The sequence below is a fragment of the Acomys russatus genome, chromosome 20, assembly GCF_903995435.1.
Source record: "Acomys russatus chromosome 20, mAcoRus1.1, whole genome shotgun sequence".
NCBI lineage: Eukaryota > Metazoa > Chordata > Mammalia > Rodentia > Muridae > Acomys > Acomys russatus.
Genome location: NC_067156.1, coordinates 53,532,130 through 53,548,654, shown reverse-complemented (window position 1 = coordinate 53,548,654; position 16,525 = coordinate 53,532,130). Strand labels below are relative to the sequence as shown.

At 46.2% G+C, this 16,525-nt stretch overlaps 2 protein-coding genes across 4 annotated transcripts in view; one reads left to right on the top strand and one right to left on the bottom strand.

Annotated features, from left to right (window-relative positions):
* Window positions 1-315: 315 nt before the first annotated feature.
* On the top strand, window positions 316-12,385 carry Mppe1 (metallophosphoesterase 1). Of its 2 annotated transcripts, none has more exons than XM_051163479.1 (9): window positions 316-631; window positions 4,429-4,537; window positions 6,848-6,951; window positions 7,990-8,064; window positions 9,791-9,899; window positions 10,051-10,116; window positions 10,206-10,328; window positions 10,988-11,128; window positions 12,045-12,385. In XM_051163479.1, the coding sequence occupies exons 1-9, from the start codon at window positions 351-353 to the stop codon at window positions 12,225-12,227; spliced, it is 1,191 nt and encodes a 396-aa protein (XP_051019436.1). In that variant the 5' UTR covers window positions 316-350; the 3' UTR covers window positions 12,228-12,385. The 2 variants fall into 2 exon arrangements, with proteins under 2 accessions (XP_051019436.1, XP_051019435.1); XM_051163478.1 differs by having other exon boundaries at window positions 10,048-10,116.
* Window positions 12,386-15,178: 2,793 nt separating this feature from the next.
* The window catches only part of Gnal (G protein subunit alpha L), a 124,392-nt gene continuing 123,045 nt past the window's right edge, over window positions 15,179-16,525 (bottom strand). For both annotated transcript variants that reach the window (XM_051163474.1, XM_051163475.1), the window contains exon 12: window positions 15,179-15,382. In XM_051163474.1, coding sequence (XP_051019431.1) covers window positions 15,236-15,382 — 147 coding nt within the window. In that variant the 3' untranslated portion in view covers window positions 15,179-15,235. The remainder of the gene's footprint in view (window positions 15,383-16,525) is intronic.

Genomic DNA, 16,525 nt, shown 5'->3' with positions numbered 1-16,525 from the left:
AGGGCAAACCCACCTTTGTGGAAACATACATAATCAAGTTTCAGGGATTTTTCTTTTTCTTTTGTTTTGTTGTGTTTTCAAGACAAGGTTTCTCTGTGTAACCTTGACTGTCCTGAACTCACTTTGTAGTCCAGGCTGGCCTCGAACTCACAACGATCCACCTGCCTCTGCCTCCCGAGTGCTGGGATTAAAGGCATGCGCCACCATGCCCGGCTTCAGGGATTTTTCTTTTCTGTTTCCCTGTAGGTACAGCTCGGGCTGGGCCCCATCACTGCCACCCTCCTCAGGCTTCCATGGCGCGTTCTTGATGAACTTGGTCCTCTTCTGCTGGCGACTCCTGGGCAGGAGACATGGCTCTGTTCAGCTGGGGGCTGAGAAGACAGAACTTCCACCCGCTGAGGAGGAGGAGGAGGAGAGCGTTGCTGCTGCTGAAACTCACGGTTGTTGTCATCTCCGTGCTCCTGTTTTGTGAATATTTCATCTATTACCTGGTCATCTTTCAGTGCCGCTGGCCTGAGGTGAAGACCCCAGCCCATGGTGGCAGGCAGGAGCCTGTGCTGAAAGCCATGTTTCTGGCTGATACCCATTTACTTGGAGAGATAAGAGGCCACTGGCTGGACAAATTACGGAGGTAAGGGGCTATGGCTGGGGGCAGCTGGGAACTCTTTTGGAGTTCTGTAGGCAGAAAGGCATGGCCCTCTCCCTACAGGTCAGCTGAGAAGCTTCAGTTACAGCTGCTTTTCTCTCTCAGGATATTCAGGGTTTTGAATTTTTCCTAAGAATCACCATGCACGCATTATCTACAGAGCCCTGTAATTAGGGCGTGGTCTGGGCTGTTGAGTAGTTCTGGGAGTTTGTGGAGTCTGTAAATCCTGCCTCCTTGGCAATCACTGGGCTACTATAGGACACCTCACAGCTGTATGAAGAGGGTACCCACATGCCCTCTGGGATGTGGGCATGGTTCCTGGGCAGAAGAATGCCTTTTCATCTTGGTGGTGTGTGAGTTTGAGCACATTGGGTTTTTTGGCTCCTGTGGGCAGCCAGAGGCATGAGGCAGGTGTGTGCCTGTCTCTCTGAGGATGGGTGAGGTCTTGTCTTTTCAACTCTGACCTGCCCCAGCTTAGTCTGTTTTTTCACTAGCAAGTTTTTCTTGTTCTCTATTTTGAATCAATGCAAAATACACAATGCCCACTGTCACCTATCTGCTTTTACACAGACTCACGGTGGTGTTTGTATTTTCAAACTGTCGCACAGTTGTTACCACTATCCATCTACAGATGTTTTCTTCTTGAACTGCAACTCTGCCCACGAAGCACCAATTTCTCCCTTTTCTCTCTTCTCTTGTCCCTGAAAGTCACCATTGTGTTTCTGGTCTCTGTGAACCTGGCTACAGCAGACGTCACAGCTAAGAGGAACCACACAGCATTTCTTTCTTTCTTTCTTTCTTTTCTTTTCTTTTTTTTTCCAAGACAGGGTTTCTCTGTGTCGCCTTGGCTGTCTTGGACTCACTTTGTAGATGAGGCTGGCCTCAAACTCACAGCAATCCACCTGCCTCTGCCTCCAGAGTGCTGGGATTAAAGGTGTGTGCCGCTGTGCCTGCCTTCCACATGGTGTTTCTTTCTTTTTTTTTTTTTTTGGTTTTTCGAGACAGGGTTTCTCTGTGTAGCCTTGGCCATCCTGGACTCACTTTGTAGACCAGGCTGGCCTCGAACTCACAGCGATCTGCCTGCCTCTGCCTCCCGAGTGCTGGGATTAAAGGCGTGCGCCACCACGCCCTGATCACATAGCATTTCTTCCTGTAACTGGCTACATCGCTTAGCATAATATCCTTCAGGGCTTACCCATATTGTAGCACATGCCAGGATCGCGTTCCTTTGTAAAACTGAACTATATTCCCTTGTTTGTACCTCATATTTTTGTTTGCCTTTTGGGACAGACACTGCGTAGCTCAGGCTGGCCTTAACTTATTATGAAGCCCAGGCTGGCCTTGCAGTTGTGGCAATCCTATCAGCCTGTCGAGAGCTGAGGTTGCAGGTCTGGTTTGAACCACATTTTGACAATTCTTTCAACTGGGCAGAGACTGGCGTTGGCTCCTGTGACAGACGTTGGCGGGGCTCTGCCCAGCAAGCCGCTGCTAATACTGCAGCTGCTCTTTGTGTTAGCTTTTCATCTCTGAGACAAAATCTCTCATGCAAGTTAAAAGGAGAAAGCTTTATTATGGTTAACAGTTGTGGGGCTCAGATCATTAGTGTTTCGCTTTCTTATGTCTGGCCTTGAAGTGAAGCAGGGTGTCTTGGGGGAGAAGTTTGCAGAGTAGAGCCAGGAAGCAGAAAGAGAGCCAGGAAGGAGCCAAGAACAAAGTCCCCATCAACTTATTCCTTTCAGCTAGGTCACACTTTCCAATGATGTTGCCATACTGTGAATCCACCCTAAACTTGCTGTATCGGCGTGGTTCAGTCCCTTATGACCTAGTCATCTCCCAAACCCATCAGTGGGCAACCAAAGCGGTCACATGTGAGCCCTCAGGGGACGCTGCAGACCCACCTCTAACTCTCCTCACCACAGCTTGTTTTCTAAAACCCTCCCAATGAGGTAGGCCTGGGTGGCCTGGGGTTGGCGGAGTGGGCAGGATGTGTGTGTGTGTGTGTATGTGTGTGTTTGTGTGTGTGTGTGATGTTCCCAGTGTGAGTCAAAGAGGCAAGAGGAAAGAAGGGTGAGGGGCTTCTTCTAGGTCTTTCCATGAAGAGTTCTGGCCAGTGGAGACATGAGCTAGAGAAGGCCAGGGCTAGACTACAGTTCCCAGACTGTGAGTGGGGCTTGCAAGTTCAGCCACTCTGCTCAGTTTCCCATTCTGTTTGTCACTGCTGTTGTGCTGGTGTCCTGTCACAGGGCCCTCTCTGGCTTGGGAACGTCAAACTTTGAAGTAGAGATGTATACCAAATACTTGGGGCCTAAAACAAACAAACAAACAAACAAACAAACAAAACAAACAAAACTACTCGAATTAAAACAACAACAACAACTTTCTTTTATTTCTGTAAGGTAAGACATAGCGTTCCTCTTTAGAGGAGATGCCTCCTGGAGCAGCCATGGCGATGAGGGAGGGGGAGCCTTCGGACAGTGACTTTAGCTGGAGTTGGTAAGGGAAAAGGAAGGGCAGACAGAGGAGCACAGCACTTTCCTTGTGCCTGTGCTGTGCTGTCACTCTATAAGCACCATCTAGTTTAGTCCCATCACTGTCCCACAAAAGTGGGTGCTTTTTTTTTTTTTTTTGGTTTTTCAAGACAGAGTTTCTCTGTGTAGCCCTGGCTGTTCTAGACTCACTTTGTAGACCAGGCTGGGCTCGAACTCACAATGATCTGCCTGCCTCTGCCTCCTGAGTGCTGGGATTAAAGGTGTGCGCCACCATGCCTGGCAAAAGTGAGTGCTTTACATTTGTAATAGAGAAATTAATTTTGGGGGGAGGCAGTCTTTCTATGTGGTACACATCAGCCTTAAATTCACGATCTTTCTGCCTCTTCCTCCCAGTAGTACTGGGATGACAGGACTGCACCACTGTGCTGGCAACAATATAGTTTTCTTAAAAAAAAAAAACAAAAAAACTTTGTAACTAAGGAAGAAATTGGGTACCAGAATGGTTATATTCGCCAGGCTACTCTTACCCACTGATGGAGCTGGGCTTTTAAACTACTGCCTGTCAGACGGAACACCCTAGATGCTTTTTCCCCATTTTTGAACTCACCTTTGGGATCACTCATATCTGAATTGACCACATTTACTGTAGCCATTTCTTTGTTTCCCTGTAACTCTGAAGTTGAGGTCTTTTTAAGAAGGGACGCTTGAGCTGGGCTTGTAGCCCCTTAGAGCCTGCTTGCCTGGCACCACCAAAACAAACAAATGAACAAACAGAGAAAGAGTCTTAAGCTGTAAGTCATCTTCGCAGTGTTCTGTAAACCTGCTGGACCTCTCTGGAAGCTGTGTTACGTTCTTCCAAATTCCTGGGTTCTCTTGTTGGACTGACGGCTTTAGGGCATTTGAGGATTTGGGGGCGGGATTGCAGTGGAAAGAAGGGCAGCCTAAAATTCCCTAAATTTGATCAGATGCAAATCCATTGGTTGTTTGAAAGCTGAGATTGGAGCCATGGGAGACAGAGACTGTCCTATTTGTTCGCTTTTTATTTGCTTTTGTTGATTAGTTAATTTACTTGTTTGTAACAGGCTTTCAGTATGTAGCCATGACTGTCGTGGAACTTGCTATGTAGACTAGACTGACTCTAAACTCACGAAGTTCTGCTTGCCTCTGCCTCCTGAGAGCTGGAATTAAAGATATGTCCCCCCACACCAGGCTAATTCACCCTCTAAATGCCTGGGAAGGCCCAAGTAGCTTCCTTTACCCAAGAACCAGACTGATACTTTAATTTTTCTCAAGGGAGTGGCAAATGGAGAGAGCCTTTCAGACAGCTCTGTGGTTGCTGCAACCGGAAGTCGTCTTCATTTTGGGAGACATCTTTGATGAAGGGAAGTGGAGCTCTGCCCAGGTAGGACCTGGGTTCTGATTCTGCCTTGAGGATTTTTACTTTGGCAGCAGACAGTCAATGAAGTCCTCGTGAGCTGGGAGTTTTTATTAGTTCTGATAACGGGCATGTATTGTCCTATGGCCAGGGATATCAATCACCAGTGGAGTGGGTGCTTAGCATGTGCCAGGCTCTTATTTTGGACCCTGAGCTCCAAATACAGCCTATCTTTAAAAATCCTTGGGGTTCCTGCTCAATGCCAGTCTTGTGTTAGGCCGGCTAATCTTTTATTTATCTATGTAGGAAATATGTGGTGAGACTGACATTATAATTGAAAATCCTATAGCCTCCTGGGGAACAGTAGAAATAGGCAAGATGGTGTTCTTTCACCTGTAACCAGAATTACAGCACACATGTTGAGATGGGTACTTAGCTTCATGTACTTCTTTTTTTTTTTTCTTTGTTGACATCAGGGATTGAACCCAGGCCTTGTGTGTATTAGGTAGGTGCTCTACCACTGAGATTCGTTCTAGCCCTAGCTTTATCCCCCTGTTTGACTGTACTTTGTGTGAATTAGTTACTTGGCATTGTACTCTGCTTTCCTTTCCAATGAGGGAAGAGTTGCAAAAGGAGCCACAGGGATCTGCTGTGAGCTTCTCCTGTGTTCCGGGGCTGAGACTTCTGCAAGGCACAAGGATGATGTAATGCTTTCCACAAAAGAGAGCAGTCAGAACGCCCTGCTCATTATGCCTCGCCCCCACCTCCACCCAAGACAGGGTTTCTCTGTGTAGCCTTGGCTGTCCTGGACTCCCTCTGTAGACCAGGCTGGCCTCAAACTCACAGAGATCTGCCTGCCTCTGCCTCCCAAGTGCTGGGATTAAAGGCGTGGGTCACCACGACCCCCTGCCCCCCCCCCCAGCAATCAGGGAAGATTGTCAAAGAGATAAGGCTTGTTTTCCTTGGTGCTCTCAAATGAGAGTGCTAAGCCAGTAAATGAATCATTATTGGCCTGGTCAGAATGTATTTGTGCTGGTTAGATTTTGTCACTTGACACAAACTCTAGAGACACGTGGGAAGGAGGAGCCTCAATTAAGACATTAGCTCCATCAGATGGGCCCTTGGAACATTTTCCCCATTTCCTAATAATCAATGGAGGCGGGCCTAGCTCACTGTGGGTGGAGCCACCCGCCTAGGCAGGCAGTCCTGGTTCTGAGAGAACAGTAGCTGAATGTGAGCTGGGGGGGGGGTGGGGGAGGGGAAGGGGACGGAGTCAGGCTGGTACAATCATTATTCTCTTCAGTCCCTGCCTCTGGGTTCCTGCCTTAGCTTCCCTTGATGAATGACTATAATCTGTAAACTGAAATAAGCCTTCCCCTTCCCAAGTTGCTTTTGGTCTGTGTTTTATCACAGCAGAAACAAACAGGACACCTAGCAACACTTTCCTCTCATCACTAAACAGTAGTCTTCATCATTTATGTTGTAACTTCATTCACAAAAGGAAATTTGTTTTTATTTTATTTTATTTTTTTGTATTTGAGACAGGGTCTAGCCCTGGCTGCTCTGAAACTCGCTGGCTTAAACCAACTCAGGTTGGCTTAAAACTTCAACTAATAGGTGATCTTCCTCCCATGTCTGCCTCTGAGATGTTGAATCAGGCCTATGCCTGACATTGGAAATTCTTCAATGTGAGAAATACGTAAACAGCTCATATTTATTTTATCCAATTTTAAAACTTACCTTTGAACCTGTTGCAAATTACATCCTTTGAACAATGTGACTTTATTTTATTTATTTATTTATTTATTTTGGTTTTTTCGAGATAGGGTTTCTTTGTGTTATCTTGGCTGTCTGGGACTCACTTTGTAGACCAGGCTAGCCTCGAACTCACAGCAATCCGCCTGCCTCTGCCTCTGCCTCCTGAGTGCTGGTATCAAAGGCGTGTGCCACCATGCCCAGCTTGACAATGTGACTTTAAAAGTCAAAACAAAACACAACAAAACAAAAACAAAAACACAGCACTCAAGTCACTCGCACATCCTCCCCTCAATGCCTTCTCTGAAATCTACAGTGTGGACACTTAATAAATCTCACTGCTTCCTATGGCTCTTTCCCAAATTCTTTTCTGTGTCATAAGTCATGATCCTGGCTTCCCTGAGTGTGGTGTCCCAAAGTGGAAACGTCCTCAGCTTATTGTAGTAAATTCTATTGCTTTTTTCCACAGCTGCTAATAGATGCTAATAGAATTAAAACTTTGTGTTGGGCCTAGGGGCAGGTCTTTTTTCTGCCAGAGGGAAAAAGGTTTGAGGCTCTTAGCTACGGCTCTTCTTCCCTCAGGCCTGGGCAGACGATGTGCAGAGGTTCCAGAAAATGTTCAGGCACGACAGCCATGTGCAGCTGAAGGTGGTCATTGGCAACCACGACGTTGGCTTCCATTATCAGTAAGTAGTGTGTGAAACGTGTGTGCCTTGAGAATGATCAACCATTAGTATGTTAAAGTTGCTAAAATATGGGGGAAACCTTATTTGTACTTTACAGAAGAAATTTGCTTTCCTTAAAGGTGTAGGGTCTGAAATGGAGGCTTCCTAATTAGAAAAAATCTTGGCATGTTTGCACCCTTAACAAATATCTGGCATGAATGAGTTGTACATATCATGAGAAGAAATTATTATTATTATTATTATTTATTTATTTATTTATTTATTTTTTTGGAGACAGGGTCTCACTGTGTAGTTCAAGCTGGCTGGAATTCACTATGTAGACCACCAGGCTGACCCCAAACTCTACCCGCCTTTGCTGCTAAGTGATAAGATTAAAGGTGTTACCACGCCTGGCTACTTTTGTTTTTGTCTTTGGAGACTCAGTCTTCCAATGTAGCTCAGGCTGGCTTCAAACTTGCAATCCTCCTGCCTTCAGCCCCTCGATTAAATGTCAAACTACTTTAGAAGTCAGATAAGCCCACATAGCCTTTGCCATCTCACACTATGTGTGCTATGATGCTCATGTACCAGTCACTTTAAGTACTTTCTGTACTTAATTCCTCTCTTTTTCATGTCCGGTTGCTTATTGTTCCTCGGAGGTCCCAGGGCACTAAGAAACTTGCCCTCCCAGGATAAGCAGTGGAACCGACCTTTGAACTCAGTTGTCTGGGGCCAGTTAATAATACCTCATTATGGAAATTCTTTTTCTTTTCTTCTCTTCCTTCTTTCCTTTCTTCTTTCACTTTTTTTTTTTTTTTTTTTTTTTTTTTTTTGAGACAGCATTTCTCTGTGTAGCCTTGGCTGTCCTAGATTCAAACTTTGTAGACTAGACTGGCCTTGAATTCACAAAGATCCACCTGCCTCTGCCTCCCTGAGTGGTGGGATTACAGGCATGTGCCACCATACCTGGGAGAAATTATTTTTCATGTTCATCATAACTCCATGGGGGCTAAGACAGCTTGACCTGAAAAGCGTGTTTCTTTTTATAATTGCATACAGGATGAGTACATACAGAATAAAGCGGTTTGAGAAAGTGTTCAGCTCTGAAAGGCTGTTCTCTCGGAAAGGAGTTAAGTGAGTATTATCTGGGAATTCTTATCAACTTTTGAAAAAAAGAGGTGCTGAGGGTGATGCCCAGAGCCTAAGACCCTTCCACCAAACTGCACCCCCAGCCCAAACCTATCTTTATTCAAAAGTGGTTGCCATACGGTCAGACCCTTGTTCTCTTTTACCTGGTACCTTGGTTGCTGATGGTCACTGTGGGAATGGGCAGATGGGACACTTAGAAGCACCCACAAAGAACCAGTCAGCCTGTGGCTCCGCCCACTCACTGTGAGCGTGGCGTTCTAGCTGCACGGTCCCAGGTGTTGTGTACATTCATTCAGCAGTCCACTGTATAGAGATGCCTTTGTGGCTCTTCTTGTTTTGGTTTGGTTTTTGCAGACAGGGTCTTGCTATGTTGCCCTTGCTGTGGCAAACTCCTGAGCTGGGACTGTAGGCACATGCCGCTGTGTACATCCTGAGGCACCTTCTCATTTGATCCAAATCTATTTGTCCCATTTTACAAAGGCTGCTCTGATAGGCACGGTATCCTGGCATTTCAGGTGCAGCCAGGTGTTTCTATAGCTCTGCCTTCCTAGTTCATCAGCCTTGACCTTTAGAAGAGAGCAACCTGCCTTTAGTCTGGTCACTGGGTTGCCCCACCCCAAAAGGCCATAAGCAGGACCACTCTAGACCTTCTTTGCATTGTGTTGGCAGTGCAACCTCTGAAACTGTGTGTCCTGCTCTGGCACATCCACACAGTGGACGGAACATCTTCACTGTGCCTCCTTCACTGTCCTGTCCCTCCCTTTGTGGTCCCAGAACGCCACTGTAGTGAGACCATCATTGTCAAGAGCTGGTGATGAAAATATCATGGTTGTTCCCACCAGCACTCCTTTTTCATAACCCTTGGCAGGGGGGAGGGGTAAGAGGTCAGTCTCTCCAGCAGTACTTCCCTTTCCTGCATAGGCACGGGACTGATGTTATTGAGTCATTCCTGCCTAACTGTAGTGCTTTGGAATTTATACATGCTCACCAGATTCCAGGCCACTTCAGCGCCTTATACCAAAAGCTGTTTAGGTCTTAAGCAGCCCTGCTGACAGGTATCTTTTCCATGCCTAGGTGGCATGTGCATAGGAAATAAAAGCATGTTTTCATGAGAGTCTATAAAAATGCTACAAAAGTCGAGGTTAGCCAGACTTGACCTTTACTCTCCCGGTTAGGGATTATCCAAGCCGACGTCAGTACCCATCCACATGCAGTCCTCAGCCTTCCTTGCTGACTGTGTGTGTGTGTCCTGTGAGCTCCCTGAGTCCACTTTACTGTTTGCTGTTCTGAGCTCCCGCTACACTATTTCACTAACCCTTCACCACCAGCTGGTGGTGTAGGCTTCCTGGCCATACCCACGCCTGCACAGGTGAGACAAAGGCTCAGGAGCTTGCCCAAGGCCAGACTTCTATTGGATGCTTGGACTGAGAGCTAGTCAGACCCCATGACTTCTTTCATGTAGGATTTCCTACCAGTTACAAGTTGGGTCGGTCTTTCATTACATAAACAAGTGCAGCTTTATCGGATCTTGGGTGTCATGCTATTTTTGTTTCACCATTATTAACTCATAGTCTTTAGCTGGGACTAAGCTGATGTCAGGCTTCTTACCTCACACTATGGATTCATAATGTTGTTTCTATGGGGACAAAGGGAAAAGAGGCTCACACATGCGTCCAGTGGCCTGACCTCTGCCTGCTCCTGTCTGCCTCAGTTTTGTGATGGTCAACAGCGTCGCAATGGAAGGGGATGGTTGTAGCATATGCTCGGAAGCGGAGGCTGAACTCAGAGACATCTCTCGTAAACTGAATTGCTCCCGAGAGGTAGGACCACTGGAACAGCTTCAGCCTCTGCGCTGAAGTGGCACTCTGTGCCACAGTGGGCACACTGGCTGTCAGTCGCCCAGCTCCGCTTCCCTCTCCCAGTGGTAAGCCCTGGGTTTGCTGGGTTAACCAGGTGACTTCTGGCCAGCAGGTGCAGGGATCAAGCCAGTGTGAGGGCAAGCAGCAGCTTCCCTCATCCGCCCCAGTGTTGCTGCAGGTGAGCTGCAGGGGGTGGGTGGGAGGGGGGAGGAAAGTAGCCAGCCACATATCTGAGAATCTCACTGATGCCACCTTCATTCTGGACAGCACTACCCGCTCTATCGGGCCAGTGATGCTAATTGTTCTGGTGAAGATGCGGCTCCTCCAGAGGAAAGAAGCGTCCCCTTTAAGGAGAAATATGATGTTCTTTCTCGGGAGGCCTCGCAAAAGGTGTGTGGTGATATGACCTCATGCCAATGTCACATGGGGACAGAGAACACACAGGGCCTTTGTGGTTACCAGCTGCAGGAAGCAGAGGGCTTTGACACCATCTCAGATTTCTGCTCAATCTCTTTGTTCCTTTTCCCTCCTTTGGTAGATCCACTATTTCCTAATCTCAATTAAAATTATGTTCTTGGATAATCTTTACATACAAAAATTTAAAGGTCAACATAAATGGATTGAGTGTAAATGAAATTTAGAGTCTAATTCTAATTTTGGAGGATTTAATTAGAAGTGTACTTTCCCAACTATGTATATTTAAGAAATGTACACGTAATATGTAATATTTATGTATTATGATATAGAAATATGTTACAATGTAAATATATAGATATTAAATGTAAATTTATATTTTAAATATATCTGTGAGAAATATTTATGAAACAAGTTTATAAAAATAAAATTAGTATATGCAAATCTGTGCTAGGAAGAGTGGGCTCTGAGGCTTCCCAGGAGGAGGGGATCTGAAGGAATAGAAGCCTTACACATCAAGGGTTTGTGTTTGTTTGAATGGAATTAGTGGCACAGTCAGTAGCCCTGGCAAAGCCATGCCGGTGTCACTGCCAGGCTAAGCGCTGACCGTCTGCCTGCGTCTCCTTGGTTTCCAGCTGCTGTGGTGGCTCCGGCCTCGGCTGGTTCTGAGTGGCCACACGCACAGCGCCTGCGAGGTGCTCCATCCCGGGGGAGCCCCTGAGGTGAGCGTCCCATCCTTCAGTTGGAGGAACAGAAACAACCCCAGCTTCATAATGGTAACGTAAACCTTTATTTTGTTTGTTTATTTATTTATTTTTTCTCTGAAAGCTTTCTTGAGTATTAAAATCAACACAGTATTCAACTACTTAATGGCTGCAATCTGTAAAAATGTACAAAAGCCAGAAATAAACCGCCCCTTTTGCACTCTGAGTTGGATACATCGCCCGTCTCTAGTCACCTGTCTGGGGACAAATAATAGGCAGATTGTGGCTTTGGGGCTGGGACTTTGAGGAGCAGCTGCCAGAATTTTATCTCGAGAGCAGAGGTGGGGTCCAGGAAGTGCCAGTTTGCTTCCAAGGAAACAGTTGTCTACTCATTAACAGACTTGGTCATATTTCATTTTCTAAGTGTGCCAGGCACACATACTACAGAATTTCCAAGTTGGTGACAAGTGTTGACTCGGTGACATACCTTCTTTGTAACTGTGGGTTCTCGCACCTGGTCTTAACGCTGCTGCTCTGCTGTTCTACAGTCCTAGCTATAAAAAGGTGGGGGCTCTTTGTGTTTTCAAGTTCAAGTAGGTAAAAACATTTGCTACCTTGATCCCATGCTGCAAACTGCCTACAATGAAAAGCTTATGGAGATGCAGGAGGGCACTGCTCTGCTATCAAATGATAGGGAAACTCTTGTCCTCTGGGACTGACGCCTCTTGGTCTCCCCCGGGGATGCTCTACTGTGGGAGGGATACATTTTAATGGAGGGGTCAGGATACCAGACCTCCTTCCCAAGCCAGCTCATTTTCAGCTTCTTTCTTTAGCCAGCACCTGTGTGGTAGGTGGTAACTTGTCATGGCTTTAAGCCCCTTGGTCCTGGGTGAAGAGAGCTCTTCCCTCCTGTACCCATGGGAACATAGGAGACAGCCTCTAAGTCAGACTTGTGTCCTGTAGCATAAACTTTCTATTTCTTTCCCAGGGCAGCCTGACATCCAGAGACTACGCTCTTTCCAAGTGCTACCTCCCTTTTGAGGACACGGTACTGACCACATACGGTGCAGCAGCTGGCTTCCTCGTAGTCCTCATCTTAGCTCACTTTGAGCGTTTGCTCTCATCTTTTCTGTTTGGTTGGAAACTGTGCAGGATGCACACGAGAAGATGAAGAGCCAGTGATTGTTGCATATGGTACCATAAATCAAAGCCAAAGACATAGGACTTCCAGCAGGGCTCGTGTAAGTCACGGAGGAGAGGAAATGCTGGTTGTCCTTGTGCACATCATGGGAATTCTGAATCATCACCAGTGACTACAGAATAAACAGTTGGCTGCGCTGTTCTCATGCTATAAAAAAAAAAAAAAAAAAATGGAACATGTGCTCTACAACAAATTCGCCTTTTCATTTTATCAAAGATATGTATAATCAATGTCTGTACAGTATGTAAATGTTATGGACACTGGCACTCGCATGATGACACAGCCCTTGCTTCCCCAGGAAGGAACCATCAACTTTGGTGCACACTTGAGGCTATGTGTGCACCAAAAGTTAGGATTTTATCTTTGTCCTTCTGTGAGGTGACTCTCAGTTTCTTATAGATCATGAAGTTGTATGCTCAAAAGTACAGATCCAATGTACAAGATTAAAGGCTTTTGTGTCTCTGTGCTAATGGAATTAGATTTTTAGGTAAGTGTAATTTTCTCTCCAGGAGACCATGTTGTCACACTTGAGTTCAATGCCTGTTGATAATTAAAACTTGAAAAAATGGAGGAGGACATGAATGTTTACATTTAAAAATAAATGGCATAATAATTTTGTCTGAGAAAGCATATTCTTTTTTTCCTTGAGGAGTCTGGATCATTCTTAATGATCTGGTTTTATTTGTATTTCTTTTAATTTGATTGAGCTTGGGTCTTACGCATGCTAAGCATGTGGTCTATCAGAGTTATCCATTCAGCCCCTACAGAACTTTTCAATAGCACACAGAAGTACAAAACTTCACTTTTTTGTGTGTGTGTCCAAGTTTTCTTCTTGCTTTGCTTTGAAGTGCAGGGGGAACTGAAAATCACTTTTGTTTCATGTGTATGTTCAGATGGAAGTTTTGTTTGTTTGTTTTTCAAGACAGGTTTCTCTGTGTAGCCCTGGCTGTCCCAGAACTCCCTCTGTAGATCAGGTTGGCCTCCACTTCGGAGATCCGCCTGCCTCTGCCTCCTGAGTGCTGGGATTAAAGGTGTGCGCCACCATCGCCTGGCTCCAGATGGAAGTTTTGTGCAATGGTGAAGAGTGGCACAAGAAGACAGCAACTGTGGGCTAAGGAATGTGCTGTACCCTTTCACGGAAAAGCATGCCAACCAGGATGAAGTTTATAAAGCGTCATACAATGCCGACTTATGGGATAAACTTGAAACAACAATAAGGAGATGAAGAACAGGTGCAGGCTGTCACATATTTCATATTTGTACTGTTGAGAATTTAACTTTGGACATTTTTAGAGATAATGTTAAGCCTAAGAGAACCATCCAGAAAGCCTCGGCCGTATACAGAGGGAGCAGTGCACCGCTGCAGCAACTGTTATGTTTTAAGTGTCCTACTGTAACTCGAGGTTGCATTTGCAGGTTTTGCACATGTGAGGAACAGCCATTTCTTTTGTCTTTACATTTAAAATAAAGGTTTTTGTGGGGCTGGCGTTATGGCTGAGGATGTGGATTAGCAACAGAGTGCTTGCCCAGCATGCACTAGGTGCCGGGGTCATCCTAGCAATGGTGATAGAGAGATAATAAGTAAGTAGCTTTGCAGTATCTCATCTTCAGAAGATACCGTCTTACACAGCACTGACACCATTATGTTTTTTTCTCTGACCATCATTTTTTTTTTTTTTTTTTGGTATGATAGAGACTATGTATAGAGCTAAACTAAGGGATGGTTGGTCTGCTCCTACCTAGGGCACCTGAAGGAGTCATCAGAAACATTTCATCCTGGAGGGGAAAAGAACCCTTGGGACCCTGAATAAGGAATAGATTGTAATTTATGCCTTGGAATCGGGTCATCCAAGTGTTTGCAGCAGCTGAGGTTCGGAGCAGTAAAAGCAGGGGGCTGCAACAGCTCCAGCGTTGGGATGCTACTGCTGGTAAGGTGGATGGTTCTAAACTCAACGAATCTTCCCTATGTACCAAGCTGGTAAAAATATCCTAAGAGGAACAGATACTACCGATTCCCCGCTGGGGAGGGGCAGGCTGTGTGGGCTGCAAGCAGCTGGGCACAGCTGGGATATACTTCCTTACAGATGTGGCGGCCACCAAGGCACAGGGCTCTACAAGGAGGCCTCTTTAGTAAGTCACACAAAAAGAGTATTACGTCTTGTGGTCTGTACAATCTACTAAAGCAACAACAAAAAGGAAGATAGGAGAGACTACGCCCAGCTGTCATTAGAGGTGCAGAGCGGACTTTGTTTTTAGACAGGACACAATTTGCAGTAGTGAAAGTGGCAGGTTTTTCTGCCTAAATGTGAAAGGTTCCAAGAAGTGCCCCAGGCTTATAGCCACTGAACTGTGGCTGAAAAATGTTTCTCTTGCTCAGTGGTGCCTGGCTTGGGTCTATGCTAAGCCTCCCTGGGCCAATGCAGATCAGAAGGGGCAGATGCCTGTTGGCCTGACACTTCATAAATGGAAAGCCAGAAAGAGCCACACAGCATGGCACTCTCTGGACAATTCTGTGATCATGCTTGAGAACTTGAAAACAATGTATCCCCCCCCACCCCTTACCAGGCTGTCTTTGAAAAGACGAATAGAATAAATAGATTCCCACCCAGAGAAAACTCACTCTCACCCAAGTGAGAGTTGGTGGCTTTGCAGTGATATAAACTGACCGGTGGGTGCTTAGTCCAGTGAAAACAAAAGCTACAGAACCAAACCTGGGGGTGTGTGTGGGGGGGGGACAGAGGTAGCCAGAGGCTTGGTGGTCACATGGAGGCATCCCTAGGACAGGACAGACGGCAGCCCAGTGACACTAGACACTCACTACGCGCCCTACCATGGCTGGGGTGGACAGACACTGCAGGCTAAGGAGACACAAGCGGCCTCCAGAAGCGGCCGAGAGGGAGGGGAGGGGGCCTGGAGGAGGGGGAGGGGCGGGAGGAGAGGCGGCCATGAGGAGGGGAAGTGGGAGGGGCCGGCAGCCCTCACAAGAGTTCGTACTGCTTGAGGTGCATTCTCTGGATGATGTCCCGGCAGTCGTTGAACACTCTGCGGATGTTCTCCGTGTCCACGGCGCAGGTGAAGTGAGGGTAGCAGTAATGTTTGCCGTCGCCCGTGGCCGTGCTGATCCGCTGTAAAAAAAAAAAAAAAAAAAAAAAAAAAAAAAAAAAAAAAAAGAATGTTGTGCTCCGGATGTCAGGGCCCAGTGCGGCCAGATGGGAGGAGAGACAGCTTAGGGGACACTTTATAAAGGGATGAGAGAGGACATAAGGCCGACTGGCTGCTGTCTTTATAAACTGTATAGATGGCGTGCCTGTGCCAGGACAGACAAGTTTGTTCTGACACAGGCGCTGAGTCTGAACTGAAACAGTGCAGGCTTTGAAGAGAACAAGGCAGGCTAAGATTTCCAGAATGGACCAGCACCTGTCTACGTTGCCCTGGCGGACGGAACTCTGCTAGTGTAAATATATTCTGCTTATATGTGTGTTAGTAGGGAGAAGGAACTGATCTCTAACAGTTTTCATTCATTTATATTTATTTTGAGGTATGGTCTGGCTATATTGTACACATAAACCTTGAACTCCATAACTGCAGCCATCCTCCTGCCTCACCACAGGCCTGTGCCACCTTGTGCATCTAAGTATCTACATGTGATGGCTGTAACTTAGTCAAACTTCTGCCCCTTTCACATAGTTGACTTTGGCTGGCTGTGGAATGTTGCCTGGTGTGTGTGTGTGTGTGTGTTGGTACGAGAAAAGTTTTTTGCTGTCGGCTGTGGGAAGCACAAGATTAAACATGATCCATTTGTGAAGCTACCTGGGTCAGGCTAGAGAAAGGCAGAGCTGATTTGCATCTCGAACCTTCTATGTTAGAGCTGAATCCTCCAATGCCTCGGGATGTGCCTGATTTTGGTGACAAGATCTTTTTTATTTAAAAAAAAAAAAGATGTATTTATTTATTATGTAAAGAGTGCTCTGCCTGCATGTATACCTGCACACCAGAAGAGGGCATCAGATCACATTACAGATGGTTGTGAGCCACCATGTGGTTATGTGGTTGCTGGGAATTGAATTTAGGATCTCTGGAAGGGCAGTCAGTGCTCTTAACCTCTGAGCCATCTCTCCAGCCCTGGTGACAAGATCTTTTTTTTGTTGTTTTTCTGTTGTTTTGTTTTTTTGAGACAGGGTCTCTCTGTGTACCCTTAGCTGTCCTGGACTTGCTTTGTAGGCCAGGCTGGCCTTGAACTCATAGTGATCTAATCCGCCTGCCTCTGC